General features: G+C 46.0%; 2 protein-coding genes across 2 annotated transcripts; both read right to left on the bottom strand.

Annotated features, from left to right (window-relative positions):
- Nucleotides 1-252: 252 nt before the first annotated feature.
- LOC128299714 (two pore potassium channel protein sup-9) lies at nucleotides 253-3750 on the bottom strand. Its single transcript, XM_053035756.1, has 4 exons — nucleotides 2000-3750; nucleotides 1780-1923; nucleotides 1052-1713; nucleotides 253-966 (listed from the first exon to the last, which is right to left on the bottom strand). Exons 2-4 carry the CDS (start codon nucleotides 1904-1906, stop codon nucleotides 622-624), a joined length of 1134 nt encoding a protein of 377 aa, XP_052891716.1. The 5' UTR covers nucleotides 1907-1923; nucleotides 2000-3750; the 3' UTR covers nucleotides 253-621.
- Nucleotides 3751-3887: 137 nt separating this feature from the next.
- On the bottom strand, nucleotides 3888-18298 carry LOC128299713 (1-acylglycerol-3-phosphate O-acyltransferase Pnpla3-like). Its single transcript, XM_053035755.1, has 9 exons — nucleotides 18157-18298; nucleotides 15735-16386; nucleotides 7485-7717; nucleotides 6753-7405; nucleotides 5837-5942; nucleotides 5645-5769; nucleotides 5431-5572; nucleotides 5239-5359; nucleotides 3888-4746 (listed from the first exon to the last, which is right to left on the bottom strand). Exons 2-9 carry the CDS (start codon nucleotides 15892-15894, stop codon nucleotides 4430-4432), a joined length of 1857 nt encoding a protein of 618 aa, XP_052891715.1. The 5' UTR covers nucleotides 15895-16386; nucleotides 18157-18298; the 3' UTR covers nucleotides 3888-4429.
- Nucleotides 18299-18847: the final 549 nt, after the last annotated feature.

The following is an 18847-nucleotide window of genomic DNA, read 5'->3' as shown; positions in this document are numbered from 1 at the left end:
AAATAAACAATACGCGCACCAAAAACATGAATAATAGATTTAAAAGCTACAATAGTAACATTAAAGAAAATTTCCTTTTCCAACCATTATGCCTTTAGCTAGATGTATCTTAAGGTCAGATAAAAAGGACATTCTAAATTTAGGACAACTTCAACCGCAATTTCTTTCGTACTTCAAATTATCGAATTAGACGTTGTGCTTGCTTACGCAAATTGCTCATGCAGTGTGATTTGTTTTGTTTTTTTTTGTGTTTTATTCGTAACGCTCAAACCGATTGTTCCCGGAATTTTAAATTTATCTTCTTTTTTATCATTGCTAAAATTTGATCAACCCTCTCCGCACTCTTACATATTACGCTATACTTATTACAAACCAATTCGTACGCATTCGCATGAAGGGATGTTTCTTACAAAAGTATTTAGAGGAAGATGATGATTCGCGGCCACTAATTGACCCACCGTTATCGAGTGGTGTGTGTGTGTTTATGTTTGCTTGTGCGTTCATTGCGGTCCGCTAAGCTGCCTGCTGCGTCCTCTGTCATAGTGCGCTGCCTGTTCGCCCGCGTGTGTTTTGTGTAGCATGTTTGGTACGGTAAGACGATGCAAGATGCAATTGTCGGGTTCAAACCGATGCCCGTCCACGGCTGGGATGGAAATCGTACCGTAACGGTCGTATTAGACCATCGTCATCGGTTTCGAAATCGTGCATCCGTTGACCATTGTTTCCCGGACCGCTGAAACCGGCCGGCGATCGTAGCTGCGTCATCTCGCAGTCCATCAACGGATAACGATAGCTCGTATCGATGTAACACCCATTGCCTGCTTCCGTCATATCGAACTTGGTCGGACAGTTGTGGCACACCGTCAGCGGATTGATGACCGAGATGCGATCGTAGCACCGTTCATCGACACTGTCGGTGTTCCCCGTGATGATATCACCGTCCAGCTTAACCGCTATTTGCATTGCCTTTTGGGTAGAAAGAGGAATGAAACATCAGCACCGCAAATGTACGAACCTTACTATTGCTATGTTACTTGCACCAGGCCCTTACTTGTATCGCTTGCGCCTCGTCACGCTTCTCATCTTCTGTGTTCATCGTAACGAAACGTAACACGAGCAGATTCAACGATGCAGCTACCACAGCCAGCCCGAACAGGATGAAGATCAGCGCGAACGCCACGTACTCCGGCTTTTTGTTCAGCGCGTTATCCCGTTGCAGCGCCACCATGTCACCGAAACCGATCGTCGTGAGCGTGATGAAGCAGTAGTACACCGAGTCGAAGTAGCTCCAGCCTTCAAACTTGCTGAATGCTGCCGCACCGCCCGCTATGGTCAGTGAGCTGAGCGTCGTGACGACCAGTATCAGATCAATCTCGGACGCGATCGCTTTCTTGCAGTTGAATGACGTTTTCACCGCGTGCACGATCACGCTGCTCAGCCGATTGACGCGCTCGCCAATGCTCTGGAACATCACCAGGCCCAGCGGTATGCCGATGGCCGCATAGCACATGGTGAAGATCTTCCCACTGACCGTGGAGGGCGTCGAATGACCGTACCCGATCGTCGTTAGCACTGTGGTGGCGTAGTAAAACGCACCCGAAAACTTCCACTGCTGGCCGGCCTTGTGCGGTTCCGATTTCATAATCACCGTTTCGATGACTTTGAAGTCTTCCGAGCTGATGTTGTACCGTGTGATGAGGATGTTTTCGATTGCTGAAACGAGGGAAACATCCTGCCATTAGAGGGGACTGTTCTTCCGGATGTGCTGCGTGTACTTACCACTGAGCGCCTTCCAGCGTTTCTTCTCCGTCTCTGACTCGAGTGCATCGAACACGGCGGCACCAATTAACAGGTATGTGAACGTACACACGATCAGGGAGATGGTCCGTACGTTTTGTTTTTTCATGCTCGTTTGCTGCAAGCCTAGAAAGGGAACAATAAGGGTATTTTACCATCAGTTGGAGCAACGATTTGTTGAGAGAAAAAAAAATGTACTCACCCTATTTGCCTACGGAGGTACTGTTCGGTTTTTTTGTTGCTCCACTCGGGATTGAAGGAAGGAATAAACCTCTTAAGTGCTGGTCCTACTGTATGGGAAGTGCTTTGCAAACACTATTTCCACTCAAACAAGCCTGCAAAGAACGCTACGCAGTCGATTGGTGAGACAGTTTTAGCTACGTGGAATCATTGTGGCAGATTTTGGGGGGAGTCTGGAGCCTGGCCCTTCCAAACACAGTGGCCGCTGTGGGAAGAATTTTGGCAGGACTTGTTTTGGCACGCACACGCTGGCACAACAGACACGGATTTGGCACCAATTCCTTCGCTACGGTTGCCTTCGGTTCCGCGAATTCACGGTACACGGTGGTGATGGATTTCGGAGTGTAGCACCATGACAAAATCTGCAGCAAGCGCCTATATGTCTATCGATTGATTTTTTTCGCCGTTGTTTGACGACCAACAAGGCTGTTTGACATTTCACGTCGAGGAAGTTGCAGGACTTCGACTGCGCATGACACGCACGGCGCGAAACGGGACACACATTCCCGACACGCACACAACGCGCACAACGCAACGGTAACGGACCTGTGCAACCGTGGAAGGCGGAGAATACACACATTGCTGGCACGTGCTTCGGCACAGTACTCGGTGCCCATTGGGTGTACGGTTTCGGTTTCGTTTTGATATTTTATTTATTCGCGCAAAATAGATCTATCGATAAATGAACCGTATAAATAAACAAAATGTCACATTTTTCCCTTCCGGCTAGGAACTGATGGACAAGGATCGTTCGATTCCAGTACACGCTAGTTGCAAAATACACATTTTTCCCTTGTCCGTTAACGCTGACTTTCGCGCCTCTGATTAGTCTTTGTATAATCCGTCTTTTGTAAAAGCTATTATTTTCTCGTACTGTTTTGTTTAAATAATTTTTTTTCTTTTTTTCTAGTTCTCCTTACGGGGCACACCCAACACACCCACCAGTAAAACAAAACGGAACAAAAGTCTAAGAATATTGTTCATTTTACAACTCTTACATATTATCCCCTCCCTAATCAGCCTCTATTGCCGCCCAACAGCCCAACACAAACAGGTGCTACCGCTCACATTCTGGATTAATTTAAACAAAATAGCTTTGTTTCTATTGCACAGCCTTTTTGTGAAAATCATGGTTTTGTTTCTTCTTGTTGATGTTGCTCTGCTACCTACGCTCCTCGGATCGAGCATTCTAATATCAATATCACGGAGTCGAGTATAACAGAAATGGCGTGCCGGCCAATGAGGCCAAAAGGGAAGGACTGATAAATTAATCGGTTGCTAAAAATGAACCATAACCACACTAAAAAACACCTCCCCCCCTTACGTTCCGTTTTTCACATTACTTGCATTCAAAATCACATCTGTTTAAAAAGTTGCCTCTTTTAAAAGCTGTCTTATTTTAAAGCGAAGGAATTATCCTGGGTTTTTTTGTTGTTTTTGTTTTTGGTTGACGTTACGATTTAAAAATTCTCCACAGCAGCATGAAGAATGATAGGTTAAAGCAAACATAATAATGGATTGAGAATGATCAAGTGAGAGAAGAGACGAAGATAAAAGGAAGTATAATTCTACATTAACATTATCAATGTACCGATACGATCGTCCGATCATCGATGGTTGCAAGTTAGACGGGTAGTATGCCTGCTCACTATGCCTTTGCGCACTCGATTGTATTATGAGGGCCGTCGTTGCAGCGATCCGGACGACCGTACACAATTCAAAAATACTCTATGTACACCAGATATTGGCTATACTATTCGAACCGTTTACTTGATGCGGGAGCCGCACAGTTTGGAAAATGTTCACTTACTGATAATAGGTTCCTGCCTACGTGTGCAAACCTATACACGCAATCACGCCGCTTGCAGCTATCGTTTTACCATTTCCCTTTCCTTTGTTTTTTTTTTGCTACACAAGCGATGCGTTTGCTGTTTTTTGTGTAAACGTTAGCGCGTTCGGGTAAGTCTTCTAAAATGTTGGGAAGTCTCTGCATCTATTTATGGTCCCGCTTGCATTGTGTTTCATGTGCACTCCGCCTCTCCAACGGATCATGCTGCCTCCGAGGCAAAGTAAAGCTACCGCCATGCACTTGGCCACTTTCAAAGCGCCTTCAAGTAGTCCCCCTTAACGATAGTGCACGAAGCAGGTAACTTTGGTCGCTACTAAATGGTAATATCATTTTCGGTAACGTTGTTGTTTGCTGCCACACGCTGTGACAATACCCAAGCAGCTTCGAAACTATTTTTCGCCCAGGCGAGTAAGGCACCGGACGTGTGTTTGGACGCGAGATGGGGCAGTCTGCTTGGGCATTCACGATCCTTGCCGTACACATTTTCGTTATCCGTTTTACGTTAAATTAGTCACCTACTTATTACGATAGCCTGCGCTACGTTTACATCTCAACCGAGTACGAAGAGGGTGGTTTGCTTAAAAGCAGTGTAGCTGATTCGGACATAAGGCTCGTCTGCTGATCCGCTTCCGGTTCCAGCGATGGATCGTTGAAGTCAGTTGACAGCTCCTCGATCTGTACTTGCGAGCATTCCCACGGATTGATCGGATACTGTGTCAGCGTGTTGAGGCCGCCGTTGTTGTTATTGTTGTTGCCGCTCATGAGGTGATGATGGTTGCCAGTCATAAAGATGCTGGGATCGATAAACTCTTCGATGTCAATTATATTGTCTCCACCGTACGAGTTGGCGTAGAGGAAATCTACAAGAGGAAAAGGAGAGAGATATGGGAAAAATTAAATAAGATGAAGAGATATTACGGCGTGCTTAATTGTACAAACAAACTAATTACAAAACATATCGTAATATTTTCAACCAAAGATTGCTTTTTCACACATAAACAACAAACGTACATAACGTGCAGAGATAACACATAAAATGGTGATGATAGTAGAAGCTTGGGTGTAGTTGTGTTAGAAATAAAGCGAATCCTGTCATTAAACACCACGTGCGGCGTGTTGTGTGCAGTTTTCTGCAATTTGAAACAAAATCAGAAAAAAATACAAACAAATATTACATCCTATTCTGTAAAAGTTTGGAAAGAACGAAATTTTACAGAACTTTATCGAATCCTACACAAAAAAGAAACATAACATTATGAAACACTCGGATGAAAGATGGTGGCGGGTGAAAGGTGGACATACACAATGTGCCATGGTGGACGTCCAACTATAACGTTTCTTCCTGCCTGTACCTGGCTGTGTTGTTTCCCAGTCGTTATCGAACTCCAGCTGCTGGTTCGCCTCAAGCTCGTTGGCAGTTTGCAGGGCAGGATTATCGCTCTCGCTCATGTCGAATATCTCCGTTACCTTAACCTACGATTTTCGATGATGAATTAGTTACGACGGGGTTGATGATGGCACAACTTTGATCGGCTCAACTTTACCTTATTGTCTTCGTCCATGTAATAGTAAGCGTACATTGCGTCATGGTGCGAGGATACTTGAAGTATGTGATCGAACGCGTCAATATCACCCATCGCCGAATGATGTCCAGAGGTCGGGGTAATTTCTTTGCTGAACGTTTTGCTGAAAACAACAAAACAAGTGCTGGTTAGCATTGGAAAACTACGCACGGTACGGTGCACATAACTGACATACCCATCGTCCATTCGCATATCGATGATTGAGCTGCGATGGCTGTGCTGGTGATGCTGCTGACCGACGCTCTGGTTGTATTCGGTAAGCGCAATCTGGCACTGCAGGTTCGCGGTCAGCTGTTGTTGCTGAAAAGAGGAAAAACAAACTTCCATAAGTGACGCGGAACGATCAAGAAGTTTCTTTTCACCTTACCTTCTGCCGCCGTCGCACTTTCAGCAGGATCGTGTTTAAGTTCTTCAACACATACTCGCTCATCGCCCATATCTGTTTTCCTATAGATGGTGCCGCACCCATCAGTCTAAACCGGAAAACAAACAAACGAGTTAATCGGGATGATTCATTGCTATCCGGTAAAAGCTTTAACAGCATTCCGCAGCACACCCAAACTTCCACCACCAACAAAGAAAAAAAAAAGGGAACAATATACGAACATAGAACAAACACGGGCACAGGAGGACGACACGCACAGCATCTCACGTGTTGTGGTAGTTTGTGCGCTTACCGGTACGCTAGGCGGTTCTCGAGCTGCGCTAGAAAACGCTGCCGGTCAGGGACACCCAATGTTGCCAATCTGTCGAAAGGTAAAGGAAGGGGAACGGATCGAGACGTGGTGGAGCATACGAGATGGTTACATTTCGAACGGTGTTGTACAGCGTGCTGTTGGATTGGCCGAAACCCACGGCTGGTGGAAGCTTGCGTTGGGCAGACCACATTACCGAGCACTTGGTAGCGGAACTGTCGCTGCTCGATAATACCACCAACGATACTATCGTGTGTGCGGAAAATTTAGCAAGGATTGTTTGAGGTGCAGGACACAGGACAGGAAAAGGGGTTTTTAGCGGTTAGTTACGATTTCTACTTCAACTACTTTAGCGGTTTCATTGGTGTGGTAATGGGAATTGGTGGTGAAGCAAGAGGCGGTTAATGATTATTGCACAACAAACGTCTGGAACGTGAACGGAACTGCATAGAATGGAGCATAGTTCCGACGTCTTGCTACCACCCGTTAATGGACACATACATAGAGTGATGGCGGAGCATAAGGGTGCGACTAGCGGGGCAGGAACAGAAGCAAACATGATACTCTCCACCGAAACGGAAAACTCACTTTGTCAGCGTGGCACACACGATATCGGCCGGTAGTATGGCGGGAAGTGATAGGGCAGTCAGCAGTTTGCCACCCCGATGGCGAAACACCCAATTGATTAGGCCCTTGTTCGCCTGCTCGATGTACGTCTGGAACACGGTTAGCACATTGTCCGGCATGCTTCCCACGAGAGCATTCTTACGATGCTGCGTACACTCTTTGCATTCGCTACACTCGGGATCGTACTCCTCCAGGATCTGTTCCTCCAGGTTCGGTGACGGTTGCTCCGCGACCACGAATGTCGACTGGACGGCTAGGCAGCGTGTACAGCTGATGAGATTGTTGCGATGCAGAAAGTTAAGCGCATCGTCGAATCCCTGCTGACAGAAGGAGGACAGTATTTCCGGCTTCGGTGGGAACAGGATGCGACCGAACCGGTTAATGTTTTCCTTCGACAGCTCGATGCTAGTGTTGGCCCAGTTGACGTGGAACATCTGCGAACTGTTATCACGCGGGCAGATGTCACTTTCGCCACAGAACGGGCTGACCGTTACCGTGTTCTCATCCAGCGTTGGTAAGTTATCGGAGAATGCACCGTCCATGTATCGCACGCCATGGAACCGGGGTGGTAAAAGACCCGAAAACACCGGAATGAAGCACGCACAAAGAAGTGCCTGTGGAGCAGCAAAGGAAAAAAACACATGAAATTAGTTACAGTGGTGACGAAAACACTTCCAAAGAGTTAGACATTACCTGTAGCAGGTCCTCGCGGCTATTGAACTGTGACACGATCACGTTCTTGCCATCGTACACACGGGTCAGGGAGATATGCAGCTTGCCATTCACACGTTCGTGCGCATCCGGTGGCAAAAACTTTTGCAATCCTTCCAGCAGGCAGGTCTGTATGTTGAACCGGGGGCTGAATGGGCCTAGGGAATGTGATCGGGCTTCGTTGACTACGCGGAAGAAATCCGACGTCATTTCACCTGAAGTATTACAAAACAGACAACGGATATTGATTAGCGATGGCAGGTGAAATTGATAGTTTTAAAGTTTTCGAAAACCGCTTCGTGATAGTGGAGAGCATGCGTAATCGAGACCGGGTTGCGCAACGACAAGGTTAACCACTTGAACCTGACACGATCTGTGGCGTGACGGTGTGTTGTGTGTGGCTGAATGTCGAGTGTGCCCCTCGTATTAATAATAGCACACGCGCGAGATCATACCAAACAGAAGCATATGCTTGCCTAGCTTTAATTAATAGTTTCGTACGTGGACTTTACAACTACGAGAACGCCAACACTACAGCTGTACTGTGTGGAGGTTGTGGAGATATATGATTAGGATGGGATCATTCTAATATAAAATACTTCCTCTATTCCAACGGCTGAACTAGTGATGTGTCTAATGATTCAGAATGAATTAATGATTTTCTCGATCTTTCTAGAGAGAGAGTAGAATAGTAGCGATTTAACTCATTCACAGAGAATTGAATCATTGACAACAATTTTCACCTTCAACTTGTTACGACACCCTTTAACTCATGATATAAATCATGTGTAAGAAAACTCAGAAATTTAATCGTGAGCAAAGTCAGGAATTGAATCATGAGTTGAAGGTCACCATGAAGAGTTAAATATTGAGTTAACTCACATATTAATTAACTCAAGATCTAAATCATGAGTTGAAGATCGTCGTGAAGAGTTAAATATTGAGTTAACTCACATATGAATTAACTCAAGATCTAAATCATGAGTTGAAGATCGCCATGAAGAGTTAAATATTGAGTTAACTCACATATGAATTAACTCAAGATCTAAATCATGAGTTGAAGATCGCCATGAAAAGTTAAATATTGAGTTAACTCACATATGAATTAACTCAAGATCTAAATCATGAGTTGAAGATCGCCATGAAGAGTTAAATATTGAGTTAACTCACATATGAATTAACTCAAGATCTAAATCATGAGTTGAAGATCGCCATGAAGAGTTAAATCCTGAGTTAACTCACATATGAATTAACTCAAGATCTAAATCATGAGTTGAAGATCGCCATGAAGAGTTAAATATTGAGTTAACTCACATATGAATTAATTCAAGATCAAAATCATGAGTTGAAGATCGCCATGAAGAGTTAAATCCTGAGTTAACTCACACATGAATTAACTCAAGATCTAAATCATGAGTTGAAGATCGTACTGAAGAGTTTAATCCTGTGTAAATTCAAGATTTAAGTCATGAGTTGAAGGTCACCATGAAGAGTTCTATCATGAGTTAAAGGTCGTCTATTCTTTATTCTAACTCTATGACTCAGAATTCAAATGATTAAAATTTCCCATCTCTAGTCTGAAGTGCGATTGAACAGTAATAATGACTTGAGTGTAATAGCATGCCCAGTAGCAGTGAAGTGCATCTAATTCCGAGATAAAGATTTCCGGAATAAAAACCCCATAAAACCTGATGCGCCGAATGCAGTTAACGCATCGCCCTTTTCGAAAGTTTCTGCTGACGTCATGCAGACACACCTTTTTTTATATCTTGTGGTTGGTGGTGGTGTTTCTCACACATCGTACCTTCACCACAGCATCCCCCGGAAGCACCCGAATAATGCCGGGCGAGACCCGTGTATTGGACGGGCCTCCAAAAAAAGCGAAAACCAAAAAAAAAAAGCCGAATCGAAAGACGAAAGTCATCTAGCCATTAGACACCGTTTTTTAAAAGCGACTCGTCCGACCCGTTGCAACCTAATATCGGGTGGTGGGCCCTACCTCGATGCCCTAAACTCGATCCGTCTTTTGCGGCCGCGCACACACCGTTGGAGCAGTGACGGATATTTCCCAACATAAGTCGGTCGCATATATATATATTTCGAAACACCGTACAACCCGCCTCACTTTCGGGGTTGTTATGTGTTGGTGCCCGATCACGCCACACCGTCGAATGATGGTAGGTCTCTTCCCTACTCTTCTGCTGGTGGACTACCGTGAGCGAGACCCACACTCACATAGCGCATTCGAACGAAAAAAGGGCCCGCTACGCAGTTCCCGAGCGATGTCGCCCTGCGCTACAATATTCGTGGACGAGTGGAGAAGCTTCTAGATACATAACGGCACGGTGGCGGCGCGCAAGGCGGGCGATTAGATGTTTGGAGGCCCGTCAACTGGAGTCGAACTTGTCGAAATCAAGCAAAGACCCCCCCTACCTAACCAGTGCTCGGTTCGCGTTAAAAGGGAGTCTTTTTATGCGTCGCAGTTAAACTAAACAACAGCAGAACCCCGTTCCCTCCTCCGTGCGGTAAAAAGAGAGGTGAGAAGCAAGATAATATATCTCGAGGTCACGCTAGACGTGGACGTCAACAGGGGCATGTGCGTAGTCTGGACGAGCCCTTCAACATGGCACGCTCGTGGCCGGGATTAGAATCGTACAATTTATATCCGGCTTGCTACGATTGGTCTGGCTAGGTCAGTGGGAATTTTTGGGAGATCAGAATACCTTATGGTCGAAACAACTTTGCCATTGACGGAGTGTTCTCGGGTGGATGTTTACGAACGGTTAACAACGCCAGCATATTCTTTACGATCATTATTAGCTGTCTGTCAATAAAAGTACAATAACAACACGCTAAATGCTAAATTTAGACGATGGATTATCAAATTTCCCGCTCATTCATCATCGGGTGACGCGCAGGTGCCATTTGATCGTACGGTTCGCGTCATGAAGCTCAATATACTGCAGCTAATCTAGTTTTAATACCTTAGATTTCTTTGCCATTTATACAGATAAAATAATTGCGTGGTTCATTTCAAGGTCGATGATGATATCCTCTTTTAAATCTTATCAACACTTTTGCAATCAAAGTCATTAGTGTAAATATCTGTAAGTAATCCCAAATCTGTTGGAATTTCTTTAAAAAGAAATACATACAGCGCGCATTACACAGTAAACTACACTGCTTCTCTGTTCGCAATCAACCCTTGGCCTTGAAGCGCGACACGACATTAATTTAAGCGGTTTGCTTTGCTGGGCATACCGATAAGGCTCCGATTTAACAAACGAAACCACTTTGCGTGTGTTCCTTGCTGATGAGCATCGACTTCACCGTACAGAACCAGACAACCAAAACACATCACACACATCTAGACATCTTCCTTGCGTTCAATGCGAATGTTGACGTCAATAACAGCACACGATGGTTGGTTCTTATCAGGAAGCCAACGCCGTAGAAACGTGTGTATGTCCATAGCGGGAGGTGTTACGACACCATCCGTAACATAATAAAAAGCAGTTTGAAATAAGTACAACAACAAAAAAAAACGATTTCCCATTCCAAGAGACAGGCGGTAGCATAACTCTCTAACCACATCATCCGATCCGATCCGCGTCATAACAGCTTAGTCGTCCCTGGCATTGGCATCATCTTTGCTTGATCAAAGCCTCCCCAGCCTCCCGGGGGTCAGTCAGGATCAACCCTGTACGTTTTGTCTTACAATCGCTAGAGAAGCAGCAGGTCAGTTAGGTCATTTTTGGACATAATTTGCCCAGTGCTCAGTAACTTTATCAATGGCGGGTTTGACGATAACGATCAGCTTGATCGGCGAAACTATTTTAGCAAAACTGACAATGAATCGTCCGAAATTAGGACATCTGCCGTTAAAGCTTACTAGTGATCAGTCACTAAATCAGCGCTTAATGATCATATTTACTAATCCCTTCCGGTCGGGGGGGAATTAGTTTGCACTAGTGTGCGTACCAAGTGGCCATCTCTTTGTGCTACCGACGCTTTTTTTTCCAGGTCACCTCATAGTGCACCCCGTCCGCATGATAATGGCAAAACTAATCGGAGCACCCCACACACTGTTTACGCTGGAGCTCGCGCGATTATCACGACCCACAACACACCCGAACATTGCTTAGGTGGCACACATCGCAGTGGCAGAATAGTTTGTGTGCTGGGTCTAGCGCGTATTGTTAGCAACAATGAATTAATCAATCGACAGCGCGTTTTTTGCTTATCGCAATCGCTGCTGTAAAAACCCGATAGGATGAAACAAAGCAAAGAAAAGGGGAAGAAAAGGTGCCACCAACAAGGCACCGAGTTGCATTCGCCTCTCGTCGTTGGTGTGCGTGTTTGGGTTTCTATTGTAGCAACAAATCATGCCATCATTTGCGTCACACGCGATGCACTCTAATCTCCCTGCCTTTGTTAGGAAGATGGTCTCCTTAGCGATCGAGGCAATGTGTCAGTAGGCACGAGGTTTGTGTCACCAAACCTCGTGCTATTGCGGTGTGCGCGAAATTGGTCCTAATTGCGGAAGATGCCGCTGATTCACGCATCATGTATGAAACGGTTGGCAAAGTCCACTTGTTACCGTCACGTGCTTTTTGCCGTGTATTGCCGCACTGGAAGAGAATTCCTAAAATATAGCAACAAATATATTAATTTTAGTGTACTTCAGTGTTACAGTGGACAATAAACAGAAACTCTCACAATGCCACAATGTCCTCACACATAAGCTGGAAGCGAACCAATATTGCGTGTGACCTCAGCCGGTGCCCTCCGTTTTCGCAATCTGTAAGGTTTCCATTGCACATGTGCCGCGCGTAGCTGCCGTCTCACTGTTTCACACCCACCACAGTGCCATACAAACAACATGTTTACCATCCTGCCCGCTGACAGTTCGCGTAGCTCTCGGCGGCCACTTGAACAGTGCATTTGGCGGGCGGCACGTGGTTTTGACCTTGCGAAAAATGTGCGTCCGTTACGTCTGAACGATTCCACACGACACCATCGCGAATTGGTGCAATTTTGCCGTTTGACATGCTTGCAACCATGTGCCACACAACACCGGCCAGGCCAGTAAGCTCCGGTAGACACACCAAAACGGCACGTGAGCGAAATCAAAAGCGTTGTGCGCAAGTGAAAGGCTTTTCGTAGAGCGCCGACAGGTTGCAAAATACTCCCGCGCACGAACTATTCCCCTGCGATCCGTACGATCGTGCAACGGCTTTGCTGGATAAGCATGCGAGGTAAACAAGACCGCTTACCGACAAGGGAAAGTGTTTCGTTGCATGGGCCACGAATGCAACACACTTTCCTGCACTTTAACGCATGTAAATGCACATCTCGAAGACGAACAATCTGAAGCGGCAAGCGAGATGGTGCAACAATTCGGCGACTCGGCGAATGAATTTAATCGTTTCATTGCGTGCGCTTGTTTAGAATTGTCCTAGCGGGGTTGCACGGGGTTGCAAATGTATTCAAGCTATGTCCCACGAGCTCCCGGGTTGCGTTCCTTGTCGCATGTGGTTTTGCAACATCTTAAAGCACGAATGCACTCGAAATGAGTCCCTAAAAAGGTAAAAAGAGGCATAATTACATGTTTGTTTTGTTTTGGCAAACCGATAAACAAAACTAACCTAATTTTTCTTTGTCATTTCGGGCATGTTTACACTCTGACTTCTGGTGGCAGATGAAAACGGTGCCACTTGCTGTATTTGCACAACAGAAGCACCGCTACACTGCTACTACCATCAGCAAGAATTGTGCTGACGATCGACAAAACTTTTACAAAACTCACACCAGCGCAACTCTGCTGCTGCTTCGTCCTATTAAGAAAGGGACACATTTTGCGTGTCTCTTGTGGGTTTTGTTTGTTTGATTGGGGTTTCTCTCCTTGTTAGCACGTCGATTACGCGATCAGGCTCCACTCCTCGCACCACGGATGATAATGGCAAAAAAAAAAAAACAAATGATGCTGCGGTTCAATAACCCAAATACAACATGCGGAACATAAAGAACACTCGTGCCCGTCCACAGATAGTGGGACTGTGTGAATTCTCACATTCTTCGCAACCACAACCGGGTCAAACCGGGTGGCATACGATTCGTGCAGGAAGAAGCCAATGAAACATTCCTAAGGTGATGGTCCAACCACTACCATACATCAGTGGCCCGGGGGGGTAGAAGCGAAAAGTCCTCAAAACATTCCTCCATCTCCACTTCACACATAGAAATCCCTCCGCGTATTGCCATGTGGTCCCTCACCGAAAACACCAGCCAGCCCACACGGTGGTGTATAGTTCATTGCTGATAACCCCTTAATAATACACTGGCTGGAGTTCCAGCAAGCACCCAAGCAGGCGATGGTTTTGCAGGATGGAGCAGAATCCAACGGCAGAGGAGGCCAGACGCTACTCGTAAATTTTACGGCCAACACTTGATCAAGCCGAGCAGCCGTGCACAGGAACGTCGAATCTGTGTCGCTCTCGTTGGAGGTTTTGCTTTGCGTCATCAGCCCAAAATGCTCCTAATCTTCGCAGGAGGGAAAGCAAGCAAGAACTTCGAAAATTTCTTAAGCCCTACTAGAGTCTATGATTTTTTTTGTTATCCCTCCCCCCCCCTCCTTTCACGGGTTGGCGCCCTATTTGCTAATGCGTAGTAAACGTTTGACCCTGAGTACAGTGCGGCGGGGCCGGTGAAATATTTGCGCACATTTTTCAAGGTTCTTTTCAATTGCTGATTGTGGTGCGGCGGCGTAATATTTTGTTTGGCGTTGTTAATTCGTTTTCAATCGAATAAAATTATTGCTTCGGTTCATCATCCGGTAGGATTAGGATACGGGGAATTCGTGAATACACCTTCAAATCTTGATAACGCGATGACTTCAATGGGGGCCTGAGAACTACAGCTCAAACCCATCCCGTCCCATAGATTAGATAGATTGACAGGGTGGTTGATAACGATCTTCTTCCTTCTCGAATCTTTCGCAAAGAGGCAAAGAGCCTGCGGTGCTCTCCTGTCCAAAGGGCGGTCAGGGTTTGTCACGAAAATCCCTTCCAAAGCACCGGGGCCATGATCTCATCGCTTTGTCCGGGTTGAAGGAGCGATATGATTAGGGCACGCGACGTCAAACGTCTGGGGGACGGGTGAGTAAACTTCTTCGCCTGCCTGCAACATTTGGGTTGGAAGTGGAAAGAGTGGCCCATTGCTTATCTTTCGTAGCTGATTAAAATGGATCAAATTTCAACCCGCTACCGCGGAATCGATTACACGGATTCCCGCCTCCGACGATGCAATTCCAAAACAAAGAGTATGAACTTTCAACCGTCCGTCTTTCGTTGGTTCCTCCCGGAACGGGGGGATTTACAATCAGCTGACTGGTGTTAATATACGACGTGGTGACACACGGTAGGGCTTTTATTCGGTGCCGTACGGTCCAAAGGCCAGATATTCTAAAGGCTTTTGTAGCCACTGTTGTGCGTGTTCCGTCTAACGAGACGCGACGTGACTAATACGTTGCTCGGGAAGACGCAACCAACATGTCCGTTCCCGATTGGACACGTGTTTGAGGCTAAACAAACGGGCGATTATTTGATCGATAGAATCGAGCGATTGTGTTTGGCTTCGAGCGTGGCCGCCACGGTGAAGGGTAGCTTGGTAAACAGCCCGATCGAACATCAACAGTCTGACACTGACGATCGGAACTTCATGACAGTCTACACCGAAAAGCCGTGTCTCACTTCAAACGAACGCTGGTGAGGATCAATGATCCAAGGGTCGTTGTCATGACAAAACATTCCTTCCATCTGCGATCTTGCATGCCGGCATCCCATGGCCCACAATAATCTCTGCGTGGGGAATGAATGGCGAAGATGGGATGGATGCTACACACGGTACATTTCTGTTGTGGCCCTACAAAATACGCCAATAATGAGAGCAATTAGGTGGTTGTAGAAGCTAAAGAGGTTTTAATGCACCTGACACACCACGGACAACACACTACCTGGACCCTTGCCGTATGGGAACCGCTCACATCTTTTCTCACTCTGTCCCGTAGGATGGTATGCTTAATTGGTGCTATTTCCCATCACGTCACGTTACCCAGCCAAACGAATGTTTGCCGGATTAAAAAGCTGCCGAAAACATCACCACGGCACGTTTTTCGGCCTACTCAGGCGAAGGGACCTTCCCCTGGTTGTAAGGATTCTCCTTAAAACTTACCTAATGGCATATCGCAGAGCAGACAGCAGGCGGCCAAGGCTCCGGCGGATGCGCCACTGATGCGGTGCAGCAGTAGATGGGGCGCATATTTCTTGAATGCCACCGCAACGCCGACATGATAGATGCCGAGAAAACCGCAGCCGGCAAACGATAGATTCATCTTCGGATGGATTGCCGGACCGTGTGGGGTTTCCTTTCTTTTGTTTTTTTTTCCACAATCACCGAGAGATTCTTCACCTTTCGGCACACACGAAACTTTAGGAACGCACTGCTATCGCACGGTAAGAATAGCGGGTTTGGGTTTCGTAAAGCTTTACCAACACTTTGCGCTTAAAACTTTATAAACACCAACGATTTTTTAGATTATATTCGATCAGTACAATATGCGTCTTCTTCGCGATACACTAATATTTCTATTTGTTTCACACTATTTGCGTTCGGTTTATCCCTCTTGTTCACACGTTCTAAAAACACAGCACCATTCACGTGTACTGGAGTCGCGGTAGTTGTTAACGATTATTATTAGATGTTTCAAGAACCATATGCACTTGACGCTTCGGAAGGATGAATGAATTCTGGTGCGTTCACACTTTACACTGTTCTTTCCACAGGATCTTGTCTCCAAAGATGGATAATTTACATTCTGTCTGTCCTAAAACGAAACAAGAAAAACAAAACTGTTACTTGCCTGTGTGCTTGCGCTGAAGGCAAACCGCTGCATCGCATCATTCACACCACATTCAGCGTAAATAAACAAACGCAGTTGTGCGCCCGTACCGCAAAGCTGGAAGTGCGCTCCGGCGCGAACAAAGCAACCTACACGCGAAGGGTTTCTGCGGTACAAGAACAAACAAAAAAAAACCTTCGGAGCGTCGTTTAGAAGCAGAAGGTGACTGGATTAGGGGCAAAGACTTAGCAGGCCTTTGGGGTTTATTGAAATTATTGAACGGTCGCGCGGCACCGTACGATCACACTCGTCGCTCGTCCGGAAGTAGACTGAAAGCTGACCGTTAGATGGGGTCGCGGTTTTATACGCACCCGCACCACGCAAACAACCGCACGGGACGGTTGTTGTTGTTTCCAACCCTTATTTCGTGTACGTTCGCCGTTTCTCGCACACTTGCGTGCGGTCGTGTCGTAGGGACGCACTGATATTGGGTGAATGTGTGATTGCCATCATCGTCCGACCAGACAGACTCTCTTGCCCCTGCCGGACGGGAGAGCGCGACCTGACACCGCGAGAGAGGTTGTTTTTACCGCGTATATGTTCCGTTTTCTGACCAGCTTCAATTCCGCGGGGTTGGACGGAATTGGGCGCGCATCCAGTGTGCGGATGATGTAAACAAAAGCTTTCCACGGTTGAACTCTTCCCCAGCGTGGCGATTGCTTCGTTCGGGTGTAACAGGTTGTACACGCCAGGTCGTTGTTATCAACAGCATACTGTTGATGGCACCGTCCACCAACCACCACCACACACGATGGAAGTTTGCTTTGTGATTTTTGGTTTGTTTGTGTGCACACTACACTCACACGCGCAAACACGCGAAGCAGCTGTTCCACTGCATAGTTGGCATTCCGCAACAATTCGCTGTTGCCGTTGAACATTCCAGAGAAGCATCAGACGCCACCAGCGCGAGTCGCGCACCTTCAAATGCGCACGTACGAAAGCGGGTCGAAAACTTCGCCCGTTGCTATGGCAACCGAAAGCAAGCGCTTATTTTGTATGTGCGTTGTTCGTTCCGTTTTCCGCACTGCCTTTTTGCGTTCCATGCGTGCTTTTCTACCTGTGTTTTCAACTTTCCGGTCATAAACTTTCCTACCGCAAAACAACAACGGAATCACACACACACACACACGCGCATAAAGCGACAGTATAAAAAAAAGTTCGCTCAAAAATCGTTACAACGCTACAGTTTGTTTGTTTCATGGGAAAACGCAAAAAGGGGAAAACGAGGTGGAAAGCGGCAGCTGCACCATCTTCCATCCCTTTTTAATGCGTTTTGCTCGTGTCTCTTTTCGCAAACACAATGCAGCGCTGGCCAGGATTCATTATCCTAGCAACGGACGTTTCTAGGCCCGCTGTTTGCTGCTCTCTTTCACTCTTACACCGTTGTTTTCCGTTTTTCACCTTCCCACTCTTCGTGGACCGTTTGATGCGGCCCGCCACAAACGCACCCGCGGGGTTTCTTTACTGTCCAATTCCACCGAACTCATCCAACTGGTGCCGCAAAAATCTTCCATCCTGCATTTTGTTTGTTTCTCGGCAACTTCGCACACACGCACCCTGAGGAACCTGAATGCACCTCGCGGATTAACCAGAATGCACGTTTTGGCCAAACACGCAGATTCCTTCGATAACGGAGATGACAATTGGACGATAACAGAATTCGCCACAGATCAGCACACCAGCGACAATACGTACTTGTTTATCGTGGAGATGAAGCAACGAAATGATGCTAATGCAGAACACTGTATTGCGTAGAGAAATCACCGGGATAGATTATTTGAAGCGAACGACATAAAACGATATCGCTACGTTCCGCATATTGGCAGCTTGTTTTGTACGTCCGACACACCCAACGTTGTTTTCACTAAATACTGAATGACCTTCTTCCGCGCTCACAGTTTTCCCAAGGAACAATTTTTGACACAAGATGTATGTGGTCCCCCCGCCCATAGGGTTTGAAGCTACCCTGGACATATTTGTTGCACTATGAGCTCGAATTGGTCAAGGAAGTAAATATTAAATTTTACATGGTTTATTTAAATTCTAATTTCCGTTTCTCTAATACATTCCTTTCCTGCGTTTCGCGACACTCGAGCTAAGCGAATTCAAGAAAAATTTTGACAGTTCGTGTTATTTTTTATGTGGATTTAAAAATCCATTTGTTAAGTTTCAAATTCTCCCAAAAATACACGTCAAAATATCAATTATTAATGTGTTTACTATCGTGAAAAGAAGAAATCGATCCCTGATTATAATCGAAATTATAAATGGAATTCGAGATTCGCAAACATTCGAGTTACTCGAAATTCTCTGGCACGCATTATTCGCGTAACTCGGGTAAAGCCTGTAGTTAAAAACAACAATGATAATTGTGATATTATAAGGA

This window comes from Anopheles moucheti, chromosome 2, assembly GCF_943734755.1.
Source record: "Anopheles moucheti chromosome 2, idAnoMoucSN_F20_07, whole genome shotgun sequence".
In the NCBI taxonomy this organism is placed as follows: Eukaryota; Metazoa; Arthropoda; class Insecta; order Diptera; family Culicidae; genus Anopheles; species Anopheles moucheti.
The sequence above is the reverse complement of the archived record's forward strand: the minus strand, read 5'-3'. Positions and strand labels throughout refer to the sequence as shown.

Coding starts and splice junctions, on each gene's coding strand:
- LOC128299714 (XM_053035756.1), bottom strand. CDS start 1,906: ATGAAAAAACAAAACGTACGGACCATCTCCCTGATCGTGTGTACGTTC. Junction 1,714..1,779: donor ACGCTGGAAGGCGCTCAGTG/GTAAGTACACGC, acceptor CCCTCGTTTCAG/CAATCGAAAACATCCTCATC. Junction 967..1,051: donor ACGAGGCGCAAGCGATACAA/GTAAGGGCCTGG, acceptor TCTACCCAAAAG/GCAATGCAAATAGCGGTTAA.
- LOC128299713 (XM_053035755.1), bottom strand. CDS start 15,894: ATGAATCTATCGTTTGCCGGCTGCGGTTTTCTCGGCATCTATCATGTC. Junction 7,406..7,484: donor GCCGCGAGGACCTGCTACAG/GTAATGTCTAAC, acceptor GCTGCTCCACAG/GCACTTCTTTGTGCGTGCTT. Junction 5,573..5,644: donor GATATGCGAATGGACGATGG/GTATGTCAGTTA, acceptor TGTTGTTTTCAG/CAAAACGTTCAGCAAAGAAA.